Below are 19,780 nucleotides of genomic sequence, written 5' to 3' on the forward strand. Positions count from 1 at the left end.
GATATATGTATACATATAGCTGATTCACTTCATTATACAGCAGAAACTAACACAACATTGTAAAGCAATTATACTCCAATAAAGATGTTAAAAAATTATGTGGTTTCTTAGCTGGTGGAAAGATGGAATTAGCCTATCTTGGGGTCAGTATAAATTACCAGTTTATACTGTATATAAACAATCCTTCAACAAACATATTTGTACATGCAACTTTTTCTGTGGAGTAGATTCCTAGAATTTGAACTTTTGGGCTAAAGTTTATAGACATTAAAAATATTTTTTATTTTTTAACTTTTCATTTTGGAATAATTTCAGGCTTACAAAAATTTAGCTGCAAAACTGGTACAAGGAATTCTTGTGTAACTTTTACCTAGCTTCCCCAAATGTTAAATCTAAAATAACCACAGTACAGTGATCAAATCCATGAAATTACATTGATACCATACTATTTACAGACCTGATTCAGATTTTGTCAGTAGTGTTACTAATGTCCTTTTTTTGGACCAAGATTCCGTCCAGGACCACACAGTGCATTGAGTTGTCACATTTCCTTACTTTCCCTTAATCTCGAGTAGTTCCTCAGTCTGTCTTTGCTTTCAAGACCTTGATACTTTTTAAAAGAGTACTGGCCAGTTATTTTGTAGGATATTCCTAAATTTGGGTATGCCTGATGTCTTTTCGTTTTGTTGATGGTCTCCTTTACTGTGCAAAAGCTTTTAAGTTTAATTAGGTCCCATTTGTTAATTTTTGCTTTTGCTTCTATTGCTCTAGGAGATGGATCCAAAAAAATATTGCTGCGGTTTATGTCAAAGAGTGTTCTGCCTATGTTTTCGTCTAGGAGTTTTATATTATCTGGTCTTACATTTAGGTTTTTAATCCATTTTGAGATTATCTTTGTATATGGTTTTAGAGAATGTTCTAAGTTCATTCTTTTACATGTAGCTGTTCAGTTTTCCCAGTACCACTTATTGAAGAGACTATCTTTTCTCCATTGTATATTCTTTCCTCCTTTATCATAGATTAATTGACCATTAAAGCGTGGGTTTATTTCTTTTTATTTATTTATTTATTTGGCTGTGACGGGTTGTAGTTGCAGCACGTGGGATCTTTTGTCGCAGTGCATGGGCTTCTCTCTTGTTGTGGCACATGGGCTCCAGAGCACATGGGCTCAGTAGTTGTGGTGTGTAGGCTTAGTTGCCCCATGGCATGTGGGATCTTAGTTCCCCAACCAGGGATCAAACCCACGTCCCTTTCATTAGAAGGCAGGTTCTTAACCACTGGACCACCAGGGAAGTCTGTGTGGGTTTATTTCTGAGCCCTCTGTCCTGTTCCATTGATCTATGTGTCTGTTTTTGTGCCAGTACCATCCTGCTTTGATTACTGTAGCTTGGCAGTATAGTCTGAAGTCAGGGAGTGTGATTCCTCTAGCTCTGTTCTTCTTTCTCAAGATTATTTTGGCTATTCAGGGTCTTTTGCATTTCCATACAACTTTAAAAATTATTTGTTCTGGTTCTGTGAAGAATGCCATTGGTATTTAGATAGGGATTGCAGTGAATCTGTAGATTGTCTTGGGTAGTATGGTCATTTTAACAATATTGATTCTTCCAGGAACACTGTATCTTTCCATCTGTTTGTGCCATCTTCAGTTTCTTTCATCAGTGTCTTATAGTTTTCTGAGTACAGGTCTTTTGCCTTCTTAGGTAGGTGTATTCCTCGGTATTTCATTCTTTTTGATGTGATAGTAAATGGGATTGTTTCCTTAATTTCTCTTTCTGATAGTTCATTGTTAGTGTATAGAAATGCAACAGATTTCTGTATATTAAGTTTGTATCCTGCAACTTTATCAAATTCTTTGATGAGCTCTTGTAGTTTTTTTTGGTGGCATCTTTAGTATTTTCTATGTATAGTATCATGTCATCTGCAAACAGTGACAGTTTTACTTCTTCCTTTCCATTTTGGATTTCTTTTATTTCTTTTTCTTCTCTTGTTGCTGTGGCCAAGACTTCTAAAACTATGTTGAATAAAAATGGTGACAGTGGGCATCCCTGTCTTGTTCCTGATCTTGGAGGAAATGCTTTCAACTTTTCCCTGTTAAGCATGTTGTTAGCTTTGGTTTGTCACATATAGCCTTTATTAAGTTGAGGTATGTTCCCTTTATGCCCACTTTCTGGAGAGATTTTATCATACATGGATGTTGAATTTTGTCAAAAGCTTTTTCTGCATCTATTGAGATAATCATATGGTTTTTATTCTTCAATTTGTTAATATGGTGTATAACATTGATTGATTTGAGTATATTGAAGAATCCTTGCATCCCTGGGATAAATCCCACTTTGTATGATCCTTTTAATGTGTTGCTGGATTCTGTTTGCTGGTATTTTGTTGAGGATTTTTGCATCTATATTCATCAGTGATATTGGTCTGTAATTTTCTTTTTTTGTAGTATCTTTGTCTGGTTTTGGTATCAGGGTGATGGTGGCCTCATAGATTGATTCAGAAATTTTCCATCCTAACCTTACACCTAAAGGAACTAGAAAAATAAGAACAAACAAAACCCAAAGTTAGTAGAAGGAAAGAAATTATACAGATCAGAGCAGAAATAAATGAAATAGGGACTTCCCTGGTGGCGCGGTGGTTAAGAATCTGCCTGCCAGTGCAGGGGACATGGGTTTGATCCCTGGTCCGGGAAGATCCCACGTGCCGTAGAGCAACGAAGCCCGTGTGCCACAACTACTGAGCCCACGCACCACAACTATTGAAGCCCTTCGCCATAGAGCCTGCGTGCTGCATCTGCTGAGCCCACGCACTGCAATTACTGAAGCCCGCATGCTCTAGGGCCCGTGTGCCACAACTACTGAGCCCATGTGCTGCAACTACTGAAGCCCGCGCACCTAGAGCCTGTGCTCTGCAACAAGAGAAGCCACTGCAATGAGAAGCCCGCGCACTGCAGCGAAGAGTAGCCTCCACTTGCCGTAACTAGAGAAAGCCCGTGCGCAGCAATGAAGACCCAATGAAGCCAAAAAAAAAAAAAAAATTAAGAAAATGATATAATTTAAAAAATGAAATAGAGACTTAGAAAAAAAAAGAAAAGATCAATGAAACTAAAAGCTGAGGCCCGCATACCAAAAAAAAAAAAAAAAAAAAAAAAAAAAAAAAAAAGCTGGTTCTTTGAAAAGATAAATGAAATTGATAAGCCTTTAGCCAGACTCATCAAGAAAAAAAGGGAAAGGGCCCAAATCAATAAAATCAGAAATGAAACAGGAGAAGTTACAACCAACACTACAGAAATACAAAGGATCATAAGAGACTACTGTGAACAGCTATATGCCAATAAAATGGACAACCTAGAAGAAATGGTCAAATTCTAGAACTGTATCAATACAATCTCCCAAGGCTAAACCAGGAAGAAATAGAAAATATGAACAGACCGATTACCAGTAATGAAATTGAATCAGTAATTTAAAAACTCTCAACAGACAAAAGTCCAGGACCAGACAGCTTCACAGGTGAATTCTACCAAACATTTAGAGAAGAAAATTTTAATTCCTGATAGACATTTCCTGGAAGACTATACCAATTTATATATAATTTATTGCATAAATTATATATATATGTATATACACCAGTAGTATATGACAGTGCTCATTTCCTGTCACTCTTGCCAACATTGCGATCATCAACCTCTTTCTTTCTCCCTAAAATAATAGGCCAAAAAGTGTCTCTTAATTAACCTTTATTTATTTATGAGTAAAGTAGAATTTCTCTTGCTTTATAGTTATTAGAAATATATTTATCCTATGGATTGTTTTTTCATATACTTGGCTTATTTTTCCATTGAATTGTTTGTATATTTTGGGTTTGTATGCAATATTTATGAATAATAGATCTTTGTATTTTAAATGTTATTTGTATTTTAAATATCAGAATCTGTCATGTGTTTATCAACTGTGTTATCATGTGTTTATCAACTATATGTTATTTTTTACCATATAGAAAGAAACATTTTGACACAATCTAAGGAGAATTTTTCTTTATGGCTTCTTTCATGTCTTTTTCTTAATTCTTCTTCTTCATTCTTCTTCATTTTTCTCTTCTTTTAAATATTTTTAATCTTCTTGGAATTTATTTTTATAAGTGGTATGTAGCAGAACTTGTTTTTTAAATAAATATATACTAATTATCTCCACTGATATAAAACATCACCTGTAACATAAAATTCCTGTATTTGTGTGTGTGTATCTACATCTACTTCTATATCTATATATTGGATTTTGAATACCATTTTATTTCCTTGAATGTTTTTAATCCAATGTCAATACCACATTACTAAATTATGTTTATAAGCTTTCTAAATTATACAGTTCATCTTTAAAAATTTTCATCTCTCTTCCCCCACTTGTCTAGACATTGTTGGTTTTTCTATTATTTTAAACTTCTTGAAAATTAGGTTTTGCTTTATTTTTGTTTCCTATTTATTGGTCTTTCTTTTTCTTAATTTATATCTTCAAGTTTCCTGAGGTAGGGGGATTTGGTTATTTTTCTGTCTTTTTGAATTAGGTGCTCATTTACTTAATTTCTGTTTACTAATTCTTATTTTAATGGGAAATTTAAAAGTGTGAAGTTTTCATTTTGATCACATCTCATAGATTTGATATATAGTTATTTAATTTGTTTGTAGATAGTTTAAAAATTGTTCCTTTTTAGCATAAGAGTTATATAAAAGAGTGGTTTTTAACCTTTAATGGTCACATTTTTGGAGGGCGTTTTTGGTTGTAAAATTAGTTTAAAATGAGTAGAAATATGGATTGTGATTAAGTTGTTAATTTTAAACACACACAAATACAGATGAAAATTTTTTGGGATTTCCAACTTGTTTGATTTTATGATTCTGCCTTCCTTTCTTTTCTTAGCCAAATGTTACAAAATTAATTTTATTTTGAGACTCTGTCTTCTAGGAATCTTGCCCAGGGTAGGAAGAAAATAACATTTATTATGCATTTAATAAAAATCTTAAACAAATGTTAGAGTATTTTTATGGATTTTTTTCCCCTTGCTTTTTAGATCAATGCAAAATGAGAGACTTCATATGACTACTGTGTCACCTTCTGGAGTGGTTCCGAATGACGATTTTGTTCCTGAAATAATGACTGAGGATGCTACTGGAGTCAGAGAAGAGATGTCTTCCAAGGCTTTTGAACCTATTGAAGACCTGTATTCTAGACCTAGTAAATCTCAGGAATATATACAGAGTGTTTCAATTCGACCATCAGTTATTCAAAAACTGGAGAAAGGACAGCAGCAGCCCTTGGAGTTCATTCATAAAATTGGGAGCCGTATGAAAGAATTTAATCCAGTTGGTATTGGTCATGCTACAAATAATAGACAAAACGTAATATATTCATCAGTGGTTTCTAATGCTCCTGTTAGTTGTTTACCTGAAAGTTCTCATGAAAGACCAGTTACAACTAATGCTACTACTGGGTTACCACTAGCATCCCATTTGGATTCAGTTAACAAATGTGACCCAAACAAAGTTGACAAATACTTTAAACAGCTAGACAGGGGCTCTAGAAACCCTATGCTACTATCCCATACAGAAACTTCTTCAGTAACTTATCAGAAACCTAAAGAATCAAACAGGAAATCTTTATGTATAAATTCAGATAAATTGGTTATACAGGAAGATGTAAAATCTCAGGGTAAAACTTTGTCAACTGGCTCTGAAGTCCATGAATTTGTGGGTGCTGAAGGCTCCTTAAAATTGGAATCTCTTTCCAGATTTACAGTAAACCCAGCAGTCAACCTGAATAAAACTGACATGCCTTCTAATAAAGGAATCTTTGAAGATGGCATTCCAAAGCACCATGAGAAATTCTTTCCTAATATGGATCATACCCAAGAAGGAAAGCATTTGGTCTTTAACAAGTCAGCCTTTTTGGAACAGAAGATCTCAGTGAGTTCTGAAATGAAGTTTGCTGGTGGCTATCTTCAGTCAGCATCTGATCACCATGAAGAGGCTGTGCCAGACCTTTGGAAGGAGGAGCAAATTGACCAAGAAGATAAGAACTGTGAATCAAGAGGTTCTGAAATGAGTTTTGATGGCAGTTCCTCTTTTTATTCACTGACGGACCAATCTAAAGTGACTGCCAAAGAAATAAACCTCTTAAAGGAAGTACATGCTGATTTGCAGTATAAGAACAATAAATCTTGTGTTTCTGAAATAAGCTCTGATTGTGATGGCTCCCTTCAGTTGACTTCCAACCAAACTCAAGTAATTGTTAAAGATGTAAGTGTTCAGAAGGCAATGCATATTAGGCTGGTTGATGAAAGCTATGAATCTAGTGATTCTGAGATGAATTTTGATTGTGATGCCTCACTTCAGTCAACTGATAACTACCCCCAACAGCCTGAAAAAGAAGTAAACCTTCCCAAGGGGGCACACGTTGGCTTGGTTGATATGAACTATGGATCTAGTAGCTCTGAAATAAGTGCTGATTCTGTTTTCTCACTTCAGTCAGTGGTTGACCAATTCCCAGTGGCTGTCACAGAAACAAAACTTTGGAAGAAGGTTCACATTAGCTTGGTTGATAAGAACTATGGATCGAGTTGTTCTGAAACAAGTTTCGATTGTGATGTTTCTCTTCAGTCAGTAGTTGACCATCCTCAACTGGCTGTCAAAGAAAGAAACCTGGAGGATAGGCTTGTCTATCTGAAAGATAAGAATCGTAAGCCTAGTAGTGCCAAAGCACATCTTGATTGTGATGTCTCTCTTCAGACCATGACTGATGAACCTCAGAGGGCTGTTGAGGAAATCTATCTTCTGAAAGAGAAGAATGACGTTGTGGATATGAACTGTGGGTCTCATGGTCCTGAGATGAATTTTCATCTGATGAAAACAGATGCTAAGTTAGTGCCTGACCAATCCCAAGTGGCAGTTAAAGAAGTAAACGCTCAGGAAGTAGCTCTTGACCTGGAGAATAAGAGTGTTAAATCTAGCATTTCTGATCTAAGTTTTGATTCTCATGCTTCTCTTTATCGATCAGCTAATGATCAACCTCAGGGGGCTTGTGGTGAAATAACTCTGAAAGCGTTAAATGTTGATATGGAAGTTAAGAGCTATGGGTGCTCCAGTTCTGAGTTGAGTTTTGATTCCGATCCTCCTCTTATGTCAGTTACTGAGTATACTGAGCTGGATGTTGAAGAAATAAGAAAGAAGCACATTAACCTGGAAGATGAGAGCTTTGAGTCAATTAGCTCCAAAATAACTTTTGATTCTGATATTCCTCTTCACTCAGTAGTTGACCAATCTCAAATAGCCATTTATGAGGAGGAGTCTATTGATCTGGAAAATAAGAGTAATGAATCTTGTGTTTCTGAAATAACTTTTGATTCTGATATACCTCTTCATTCAGGGATTTATCAACCTGAAGTAGCTGCTAAAGAAACATTCATTCAGAAAGAAGAGTATATACACTTAGGAGGAAAGGATAATGAACCCACCGGTTCTGAAATAAGTTTGGATTCTTATATCCCTTTTCACTCAGTGATTAACCATCCAGAAGGAGCTGTTAAAAAGCTAAATCCTCAAAAAGAAGAGTGGGCACCCTTAGAAAATAAGGAAAATGAACCTTGTGGTTCTGAATTAAGTTTTGATTATGATGTTTTTCGTTCAATGACTGGATGTTCTGAAGATGCCATTAAAGAAAGAAACCTTCTGAAAGAGGAGATTATACACTTAGAAAGTAAAGGTAATGTACCTGTTGTTTCTGAAAGCAGTATGAAGTCTGATATTTCTTTTCATTTAGTGACTGATCATCCTGACATAGCTATTAAAGAAATATACCAAAAAGAAGAACATGTAAATTTAGCAGATAAGCGTAATGAGTTAAGTGCTTTTGAAACAAGTTTGGATTCCGATATCCCTCTTCAGTCAGTGATTCACAAACCTGAAGTAGTTGTTAAAGAACTATGGCCTCAAAAAGAAAAGCATGCTAAGTTAAAAGGTAAAAGTGCTAAATTTAGTGGTTCTGAAATAAATTTAGATTCTGATTATTCAATGACTGAACCTCAAATATCTGTTAAAGAAATAGATGTTCAGAAAGAAGAACGTGTTGTTCTAGAGAACAGGAGTAATAAATATAGTGGTTCTGAAATAATTTTGGACTCTGATGTCCCTCTTCAGTCAATGAATGAAAAACCTCAAATAACCATTTTAAAGGAGGACGATGTTGACCCAGAAGATGAAAGTCCTGGACCTAGAGGTTTTGAAAAAAATTTGGGTACTGATACCCCTCTTCATTCAGTCATTGACCAACCTCGACTAGCCCTTTTGAAGGAAAAACATGTGGATCTGGAAGATACAAACAATGAATCTAGTGATGGTAAAATAGCTTTTCATTCTGATGACCGTCTTCAGCCATTGACTGAACAATTTCAGGAAGTGGTTGAAAAAACAAACCTGTGGAAAGAAGAGGATATGGGCCAGAAGAATAAGGTTGATGAACCTAATGCTTCTAAATTAATACATAATTCTGATGTTTCTCTTCTGTCTGTGTCTGATCAACCTGAAGTAGCTGTTAAACGAATAAACCTCAAGAATGAAGGTCATGTGTACTTGGAAGTTAAGAACAGCCAATATAGTGGTTCTGAAATGAGTTTGAATTCTGATCTCTTGGTTCAGTCAATAGTTGATCATCCTCAGATAACTATTTTGGAGCAGGAGCATACTGAGCTAGAGGATAAGCACAATCAATCTTGTGGTTCTGAAATAAGTTTTGATTCTGCTGACCCCCTTCAGTCAGTGGCCAACCAGCATAGAGAAACTGTTAAAGAAGTAAGCCTTTGGAAGGATGAAGTTGACATGGAAGATAAGAGAGATGAATCTAAGTGTTTTGAAATTGTGTATGATTCTGATGTCCTTTTTCAGTCAGTGGCTGGCCAAACTAAAGTTGTTAAGGAGATCAACCTTTGGGAGGAGGATGTTGACTTGGAAGATAAGGTTGTCAAACCTAGTGATTCAAAAATAAATTTTGTTTCTGATGAACCTCTTCAGTCTGTGGCTAATGAAATTCAAGAGGCTATTACAGAAATAAATCTTCTGAGGGAGGGACATGTTTGTCTGGGTACTAAGAGCTATGAACCCAATGATTCTGAAGTCATTTATGTTTCAAATACCCATCTCCAATCAGTGGTTGAGCAACCACACATATTGGAAGAGCAACAAGCCAGTTTGGAAGATAAGAGCAGTGATCCTTGTGGTCCTGAAATAAGTTTTGTTTCTGATGATCCCCTTCAGTTAGTGACTGGACAGCTTCAAAAAGCTGTTGAAGAAATAGGTCTTTGGGAGGAAGGCCATATTTACCTGGAAGATAAGAGATATAAACTAGGTGATTTTGAAGTAAGTTATGATTCTGATGTTGACTTCATAGCTGGGCATTCTCCTGTGGCTGTCAAAGAAATAAACTTGCAAGAGAAGGATCATGACCTTCATAAGAACTGTGAACTTAGTGTTTCTGAAATAAAATGTGATTCTGGTGTTCATCTTCAGTTAGAAGTTGACCAACCTCAAGTGGTTTGCAAAGAAGTAAACCTTCAGATGGAAAAGCATCTTGGCATGGAAGAAAGAGTCAGTGAACCTAGTGATTCTGAAATAATGTGTGATTCTGATGTTCCTCTTCAAATAGTGATAAACGAACTTCAAGTGTCAGACAAAGAAACAAATCTTCAGAAGATGCTATTTGTGGACCTGATGACCAGTGATAATGATTGTGAAATGGTTTCAGATTCTGATGTCCCTTTTCAGCCAGTGATTGACTCACCTCAGATGACTGTCAATGAAATCAGCTGTATAAATGCAGAAAGTTTTGTTCCAGAAGATGAGAACTGTGACTCTTGTGATTCTGAACTAGGATATATTTGTGAAGCCTCTCCTCAATCAGTGACAGACCATTCCAAAAAGACCTTTAAAGTAGTAAACCAGAAGCAAGACTATATTATTCTGGAAGAGACAAGCTGTGAGCCTTATATTTCTGAACTAAATATTCAAATTGATGCCTCTCATCAGTCCATGACTTCCCAGGCACAAGAGCCTGGGAAAAAAAAGGCCAAATATATTGACCACGAAGATAAGAGCTGTCAATCTAATCGTCCTAAAATAAATTTTGAACAGGAGGCGACTTCTCAGCCAGTGACTCAGCAACGCCAGAAGGCTAACAAAGGAGTCAACCTTTGGAAAGATGTAGAAAATATTGGCCTAAAAGATAACTGTGAATCTAGTGTTTCTGCAATTTATTGTAATGAGTCTCCTGAGTTGGTGATTCATCAAATGACTGATAAAGAAAACCTTTTGAAGTTAAAACATACCGATCTAGAAAGTATGAGCTGTGAACCTTGTGGTTCTGGGATGAATTTTCAATGTGATCCCTCTCTTCAGTCTGACAATGACCAGCCTCAAGAAGCTGTTAATAAAATAGACCTATTTGAGAAGATGTCTTTTGACCTGAAAGAAACAAACCATAATTCCCATTCAGGCTCTGTTCCCATGGTTGATTCGATACGGAACCTGGAAAAAGCAAAGGAAGTCATAGAAGATGATCCTGATGAACCAGTTCTTGAAGGCTTGCCTCATGTCCCTCCTTCATTTGTGGGGAAAACGTGGTCTCAGATAATGAGAGGAGGTGATGTGAAAATTAATGCTCTAGTGAAGGAATTTAAGAAAGGTCATTTCCACTGTTACTTTGATGATGACTGTGAGACCAGGAAAATTAAAAAAAAAAAATCGAATGAAGGAAAAAAGATTACCTGGACTGACCTCAATCAGGACACTACATCAATTCAAGTTCTTTCGGATTGTGATGATAATGCAGGTGGTATTTCAGATATTGATGACTTTTCAGTGGCCTTAGATAAACCTAGCCATTATCCTTCAGAAAAGAAGCATTTTGAACAAACATGCCAAGTGGCTTCTCCATGCCAGGCTATAAAAGTCAGCCATGGAACTCAAACCAATCTCGCAAGTCACCCAGGGACAAAAAGAAGAAGAACTGGACAAGAGAAAGACTCTCCAGTAAGGAAGCATTTACTTTTACAGAATGACAGAAAAACAAGAAAGAAAGTAAAAATTGGAAAAGTTGAATTTCCTGAATCATGTATTACAGTTTTGAAGCCTTTGCAACCAAATGCCTTAATTTATGTTCTTTCTTCAAATATTAAGCTGAAGAAAGGTGAATCCAACAACTTCTCTAAAAGGAGGCACGGTAGTAGAAATAATTGGGATCTTAGCATACAGTACAAATTTAACCAGAGTTCCTTTAATTGTTATGACCCACTGAATAAGCAGATTGTAACTGATCCTTCTTTGAACATAGAAGTACCAGGGCCTGACAGGAATAACTGTGTGGAAATTCATTTTAGCCACCTAAATTCTAATGCAGGAGATGATGATACTTTTGTTCGAAGCTCTGCTTCAGCACCTTTTATGACAGTGTCAGTAGGACATGAATTAATGTCACATCAGGAGGCCAGTGAATCTGTGTTTCTGGAAAAATCCAAGATTTTGAATTCTAGTGAAGTTTCAAAAGAAAGTAATTTCCAGTCAACTCTTTTAAATCATGATGTTGCCAAAATTTCTCTGAAATCAATTAGAAATAGGTTTTTGGAAAGTAAAAGGAAAATTCAGAGACGGAAGGTGACAACTAATAATAAGCAAGGTTTTCCCAAAGAAGGTTGTAGACCAGTTATTCCCCAGCAAAAAAACAGAATTGCTTCAGAAAAACGGTCGATTTGGATTCAGACCAAACTAAGTGATATAATTAAAAAGTATATTCCAAAATACTCTGTTTTTTTGCGTCACAAATATTGGTCCAGGAGCACTTTTGTTAGGATGCATCTTACGAAGAAAAAATCTGATGTCAATAGGTTAAAGAAGGCAAAGAGACCAGCTAAAATTCTTTCAAATGCCTCGGTTCCATCAGCTGGAGCTGAAGAGCAGTCAAGAGCTATAGCAAGCTCTTCTCCCAAGCAACCTGTGCGGGGCTCTTCTGCCATTGCAGGAAGTAAGAAGAATGGTAATAAAAAACGCCCTAGAAGACAACGAAGAAAGCCTTCTAGACCTGTTAGAACATATGCTTTGAGAAGTTCGTATTCTGGTATACCATATTCTGATAGAATGAGGACTCGGCTCTCTAACAAATTGTGAGGTAATGAGGTAAACTAGAGGTGTTTCTATTAAGGGCTAGTTGAGGATTCAGTACTTCAATTGAAAATATATTTGGTACCTAGTGTACATAGCTTTCCTAACTTTGGTGAAAAAAATGCACCTTCAACTATTTTGCTATAGACTTATTTTTCAGAACTTTTATATTAATTTAAAGTTAGTGTTTAGGGTCCTTTTTTTTTTTAATTAAAAAACTTCCTTTGTCCATTTGCTGTGGAAGAGCTTCATCTAAATTTATATCACAAAATTTAGCGCAGTATATACAACTTTCTCCCTCAAATCATGTCCCTCTTATTTACTTTTTATGATTGTGTCTCTCATGTCAGCAGGTTATATTGTTGCAAGAATGGATGTGGCAAACATAAAATGCTTTTACTTTTAAAATATTGGAACAAATGAATATGTAGTTATTTTATGTGTGTTTCAGAGTGGCATTGTCAATATCATATTCTAACTGGATAATTAAAAAGAAGAAACTCTAATAGGTTATCTCAGCTTTTGAGTGGGATTAACCTAAATAATCACACACAAAATATAATTTATCTTTCTTTTAAAAGCATTCCAGAGAATGAGATTTCATAAACTTTAATCCAGTTTAAAAAACTGCCTGGTGATTTTACATAAATAACACAAACTCTTCCTTCTTCATTTAAACTGGATCTGCAGGTATCTAACTTTCCTCATTTGGACACATGCGTACATGCAATCTCTGTAGGTTTTTCTTTAGCATTATTAGACCTTAAGGGGAAAATGATCTTGCCAGTGTGATTATGCTTTTCTACCACCTTTTTTCCCCTCCACCTGAAGGGTCGGTGGTTTAATGTGAAACTCCAGTTATCTTATGGCCTTATTTCTTAAAAATATTTTAGATAGTTCCATATCCTTTTTTTAAAAAATTATTATTATTATTATTATTATTTTTTTGGGGGGGGTATGCAGGCCTTCCTCTGCTGCGGCCTCTCCCGTTGCGGAGCACAGGCTCCGGACGCACAGGCCCAGCGGCCATAGCCCACGGGCCCAACCGCTCCGCGGCACGTGGGATCCTCCCAGACCGGGGCGCAAACCCGGTTCCCCTGCATCGGCAGGCGGACGCGCAACCACCGCGCCACCAGGGAAGCCCTATTATTATTTTTAAATGTATCACTTAAAAAAAAATTTATTTATTTATTTATTTATTTTTGTCTGTGTTGGGTCTTCGTTTCTGTGCGAGGGCTTTCTCTAGTTGCGGCGAGCGGGGGCCACTCTTCATTGCGGTGCGCGGGCCTCTCACCGTCGTGGCCTCTCTTGTTGTGGAGCACAGGCTCCAGACACGCAGGCTCAGTAGTTGTGGCTCACGGGCCCGGTTGCTCCGAGGCATGTGGGATCCTCCCAGACCAGGGCTCGAACCCGTGTCCCCTGCATTGGCAGGCAGATTCTCAACCACTGCGCCACCAGGGAAGCCCCCATATCCTTTTTTAATAGCTTGAACTGAAATGACTGGTTTGGTAATTTGGGCAGACCATTAATTGTTGTTATTAATAAGTTATAATCTTAATAATTCAAAAGATCTAATAAAACTGATAACTTAAGTGGTGGCCCATTTTGCAAGTGAAAAACTGTATTTGAGCATTGGTTTGGCTTTCCTTCAATTTGCTAACCGATTTTGGTAGTTCACATAAAAATGTCAAGATACGCAGTTTAGGTCTGAGGTACTCAGAAAATCTTTAGATCCTTTATTCAGGGATACTGGTTGAGCTGGTACAGATAATTATCCTGTTAAGCCAAGGATCCTGGATCCTTTTCTCTCATTGATGTTAAAGGGAAACATGAATTTCAGCTACTACATTGTATAAACCATATTTTATTGAAACTAGATCAGTGTACCATGATTTCAGAGATAAAAATTTGTTATCTTAGAATTAAGTATAGTGTAACAGTTGGTTTCTAAATGTAGTTTTATTTCAGGGGCAATTATTTAACCTGTGGGTATGTTATGGTGTTATGTTGTAATTTCTTTACTTCTAAATTTAAAACAGTAATTATATTGAAAAAAATGGACAAATGTTTATATTTTTAGTTGCAAAGCAACTTCAACTTTGCCTCATATACAAATATTTTAATTTCCTTTCTTAAAATATCTGTAAACCACTAGTTTAAAATAATCCTCCAATTTGAATTTAGAAAGAAAACTCTCCTACTGATTAGGAAGTAAACAAGCAGCTAATTCATAAAAATATTCTATTTGTGGGTATTGGTGTCTTTTTTCCTTGTGAAGTAGACACATAATTCCCTTGAGTATTGTTGGTAGGCATTCTGCCATCTTTTAGTGTCAGTTTAAAAGCAAGAGATCATACGGAAAAAATGTACCATGTAATTATGATTTATCATATCTATTGTGATTACATAGTGCACAGAGAATAGTTCTTATAATTCAAGTGATAAAAACTTGAAGTTGAAAAAAATTACTACCTTTTTCACATTGGAAACTTCTAAGTACCATTGTTTTTAGAGGAAAAGGTTTATATCTGAATTATATTAAAGTATAAAATAGTCCTGATGATTTTTTAAAAACAGTTTGGAAATGTTTACTAAGTTCCTATAATCATTATTATTTTAGACAGGCTTGAAAACTTGAAATTGTAAAAGTTATAATTGAAATTAAATAAATAGTGAATAACTTTCAAAATTTGGTAGGATACAAGAGTGCCCCTTTGTCAAAATTTGTTTTGGCTTAATTTGCATATTAGGTAAAAATTAGATGTTTTTTGTGTATTCAAGTATGCATTAAATTATTTTAATAGTAAAAAATCGAATTATAACCATAGTGAATATTTTTATTAATCTTGTCCTTGTTCAGTGTCTTGCATAGATGTTTACTATAATTGTTCCAAATTGTGCAGTATGTAGACGACGTTGTGTGAAGTGTGTTTTGGATTTGTGCATTTAACTTTTTTGTGTAACTAGGGCTCTGAGTGACAATTTTTTTGCTAAAGAGAAACTATATTTAAATATTCAAATAATTATATATTTCCATGTAAAACTAATGTGAAGAGTAATGTATTTTTTATAATGCAATTTAAAGAGTAAGTTTGTTTTCAAAGTTATCAAATAATTGAAATTTGCCTCTACTTTCTCTTCATGTTAGGAACTTTATCTGGGAATACTTAAGGAATCATAGATTAATGAAAACAGAAGTTCATTTTATAAATGGTCCTAGAGATAATAAATAGGGGAATATAAATGTTGATGCCGGTGAGAAAATAGTTTAACCAAAGATATGCAGGTTAAGTTCAATGAAGTAGTTATTTCAAAGGATTAAAATTAAACAACTGTTTCTTTGGTGGAGTGGTGGGTTAGCAACTTTTCACTTTGTATACCTGTATTGGAAGAGTCAGTGAACAGGACCGAGTTCAGGAGGCAGTATCTATGTCATTATTTGACACCTACTGGAAGAGAGAACTTTGGTGCCTCCAATACCATAGCGTATGTTTTAAAGAACGAGAAAACATGGAAGAGTGTATCTATGTCAGTGAGGTCAGTGCCTTTGGCCTCAGCAGTATTGACTTCTAGAGTTTTTGGTCCAGGATTATATTGTTAAGATGAACAACAGACTTCTCTTTATATAAAAAAGTTAATAGAGTAAAAGTGTAAGATGGAAGCTCATTTTCAATAAAGGACTTTTATGTATAGAAAAAAATGTGGACAAATGTGAAAAATCATGTAATTAGGAAATTACACATCAAAATGTCAACATAAGAAGATTACAGGCTGAGGAAGAGTCTCAACATTTCCTTATACCTCATTGAGACCATAAATATTAGGGAAATAACAGTATATTTAATGTTTCCTTTGTTCTTCTTATACTTGATTGTACAATACATATTTAAAAAGTTCTCCCAAAGTATTTTATTTTATTATTTATTTATTTATTTATTTTTGCGGTACGCGGGCCTCCCACTGTTGTGGTCTCTCGCATTGCGCAGCACAGGCTCTGGACGCGCAGGCTCAGCGGCCATGGCTCACGGGCCCAGCCGCTCCGCGGCATGCCCCGGACCGGGGCACGAACCCGTGTCCCCTGCATCGGCAGGCGGACTCTCAACCACTGTGCCACCAGGGAAGCCCCCAAAGTATTATAAATTATTTACCTTGACTAAGGAGTTGTCTAGGATGAACTATAGTTTGTTGCTGAATCTTTGAAGTATGAACTTTTACTTTTCTCTATGTTTCTCTATGTTTATAATTTATTGCATGCATGTTGCTTTTTTCATGCATTTTATTTTCTGAATTTTTAAGCTGGACATGTATGTGTACATGTTGAGCCCTCACTAAGTACCAGGCATTGTTCTAGACTTTTAACCTGTATTATCCCGTTTGATTTTCAAAGAGCCCTTTTGAGTTAGGTACTATAGTTGTGACTAAATAGCAGATGAGAAAATTAAGGCATAGAGCCTCAATTTGAGGATTACAAATGAATGTTGACTGTAATCAAATGGGGATTACAGATAATCCCCATTCCTGTCCCCAGTCCCAGGCCACCCCTAATCCACTGTTTGTCTTTATAGTTTAGCTTTTTCTGGACATTTCATATAAATCGCATCATACAATATGTTGTCTTTTGTGTCTGACTTTTTTCACTTCCCAAAATGTTTTAGAGGGTCATTCATGTAGCATGTATCAGTATTTTGTTCTTTTTTAAATTGCTGAATAGTACTTATAATTAGTTTTTAATGAAGCTGGTAACAGGACACTGGTCTCCTGATGACAAATATGATAAAAACTGTTAGGCTTGAGGCTAGATGTTCCTTTATGCCTCTCATACCTGTTATCCTCGATTACTACCCCACATCCAAGACCAACTGGATATCTGCCTTTGTGAGTGCTCTTATTGCATACTTGAATGCTTTATGCTTCCTCTGTCTTTGACTCTTATTTCCTTTACTGACCATCTTGGCGTTCTTTTCACTGTGCTTTGTGAATTCTTGTTTTCAGTGTCAACACATTACTCCGTTCCTAATCCTTTCATTAGGAATTGCTTGCAAGTGACCAAACTGAGATTCATGTTCAATTTGCCCATTATTCTAACCTACATGAGCAGTAAAGCCAGGAATTGTTGATGATGTACAGGTCATAGTGAAAGTTCTGGTTTAAAATTACTGTACTACATAACCACAGTGTACATCATCAAAATCAGGAAATCAATATTGATATAATATAACCCTCTACTCCACAGGCTTTGTTTGGATTTTACAGATTGTTCCAAAATATTCTCTATAGGTCCAGGATTAAATTCAGGATCACATACTGTGCATTTCCTTCAGTATGGAGCAGTTCCTCAGCCTTTATTTTTTATAACTTGACATTTTGAAGTGTACAAACAAGTTTCTTGTGGAATGTCCCTCAGTTTGAGTTTGTGTGATGTTTCTTCATAATGCTTTTCTTTGCGGGGGCAGGGCAGAAATTCTGTGGACTTCTCATTGTATCATAACAGAAGCCATGTGATGTCAATTTGAATAAATGTGGTGATTGAAGATATCCAGTTTTTGTTCATACTTTAGAGTAAAAGCTTTTAATAATCTGAAATGGGGGATCTTATAGAGGGTAAGATGAGTTATCAACAAATAGTTACATTTTTTCACAACTGAGCTTTGAGGCAATTGTAACTGAATATTTTATCTATTATGTTTATCATCTAACTGATCATAGATAAGACAGTTACTTATTCATACATTTAACAAATATTACTTAGACCCCTACTATGTGCCTTGCCCTATGGTGGGTGCCAAGGATCCAAACATCAATCAAACAGGTCTCTAGTTGCTAACTTTCATCACTGATATGAGTGAAAGACAATTTCAATAGTGGTAAGTCTGGGATTACAACATAATTCTTAGGCTTTCAAAAAGATCATTAAAAAACCTGTATAGATAACACAAGGTACTGCTGTTTGGCATTGAAAAATTCCTCAGCTTTCTACATTGAGGCCCATTGCAAGGCATTTCTCATGATTATCTGGAAAGATTGTTTTCCTGTGTTTGCATTATTATGAACAGTCTGTCCTGTGTTGGTTTGACGTGCCAGGATGAAGTGTTATATAGACTCAGTTACCCATCTTAATCACAGCACAAAAATGACTTCCTAAGGAAAAGTTGATATCTTCATCAGATGTTTATTTAAAAATTTTTTTTAAAAAGTTAATTGAAGTATAGGTGGTTTATAATATTATGTTAATATACAGCATAGTGATTCAGTATTTTTGCAGATTACATTCCATTATAGGTCATACAAGATAATGAGTATAATTCCCTGTGTTATATAGGACATCCCTGTGGCCTATCTATTTTATATATAGCAGTTTGTATTTGTTAATCCCATACCCCTAATTTATCCCTCCGCACTTCCCTCTCCCCTTTGGTAACCACAAGCTTGTTTTTTATATCTGTGAGTCTGTTTCTGTTTGGATACATATATCTGTATTATTTTTTAGGTTCCACATATGTGATATCATACAGTATTTGTCTTTCTCTGTCTGACTTATTTCACTAAACATAATGTTCTCTAGGTTCATCTGTGTTGCTGCAAATGACAGTATTTCATTCTTTTTAATGGTTGAGTAATATTCCATTGTATATATATATACCATTTAAAAAAACTTTTTGGCTGCATTGGGTCTTCATTGCTGCGCATGGTCTTTCTCTAGTTGTGGCGAGCGGGGGCTACTCTTCGTTGCGGTACGCAGTACTCTTCTCATTGTGGTGGCTTCTCTTGTTGTGGAGCATGGGCTCTAGGTGCACGGGCTCAATAGTTGTGGTGCACGGGCTTAGTTGCTCCATGGCGTGTGGGATCTTCCCGGACCAGGGCTGGAACCCATGGCCCCTGCATTGGCAGGTGGATTCTTAACCACTGTGCCACCAGGGAAGCCCTATACCACATCTTATTTATCCATTCATCTGTTGATGGACGTTTAGGTTGCTTCTCTGTCTTGGCTGTTGTAAATAGTGCTGCTATGAAGATTGAGGTGCACATACCTCTTCGAATTAGTGTTTTCATTTTCTTCAGATATATACCCAGGATTGAAATTGCTATATCATATGATAGTTCTGTTTTTAGTTTTCTGAGGGACCTCTGTTCTGTTTTCGATAGTGGCTGCACCAATTTATATTCCCACCAACAGTTGTACAAGGGTTCCCTTTTCTCCACATCTTCTCCAACATTTATTATTTGTAGATGTTTTGCTGATAGCCATTTTGACAGGTGTGAGGTAATTCTCATTGTGGTTTTGATTTGCACATCTCTGATAATTAGTGATGTTGAGCATCTTTTCATGTGCATTATATGTCTTCTTTGGAGAAATATCTATTCATGCCATCTGCCCATTTTCTGATTGGGTTGCTTGCTTTTTTGATATTGAGTTGTATGAGCTATTTATATATTTTGGGTATCAACCCCTTATCGGTCACATTTACAAATATTGTCTCCCATTCAGGGGGTTGTCTTTTCATTTTGTTAATGGTTTCCTTTGCTGTGCAAAAGCTTTTAAGTTTTTTAAAAAAAAAGTATTTATTTATTTATTTATTGCCTGCATTGGGT

The 19,780-nt window shown here is 35.9% G+C and overlaps 1 protein-coding gene across 1 annotated transcript in view; it reads left to right on the plus strand.

The window, feature by feature from the left end:
• The window catches only part of ZDBF2 (zinc finger DBF-type containing 2), a 26,613-nt gene extending 14,053 nt beyond the window's left edge, over positions 1–12,560 (plus strand). Inside the window, exon 6 of the mRNA XM_024124465.3 lies at positions 5,062–12,560. Coding sequence (XP_023980233.1) covers positions 5,062–12,196 — 7,135 coding nt within the window. The 3' untranslated portion in view covers positions 12,197–12,560. The remainder of the gene's footprint in view (positions 1–5,061) is intronic.
• The last annotated feature ends 7,220 nt before the right edge of the window (positions 12,561–19,780 follow it).

This window comes from Physeter macrocephalus, chromosome 2 (assembly GCF_002837175.3).
Source record: "Physeter macrocephalus isolate SW-GA chromosome 2, ASM283717v5, whole genome shotgun sequence".
Classification (NCBI taxonomy): Eukaryota; Metazoa; Chordata; class Mammalia; order Artiodactyla; family Physeteridae; genus Physeter; species Physeter macrocephalus.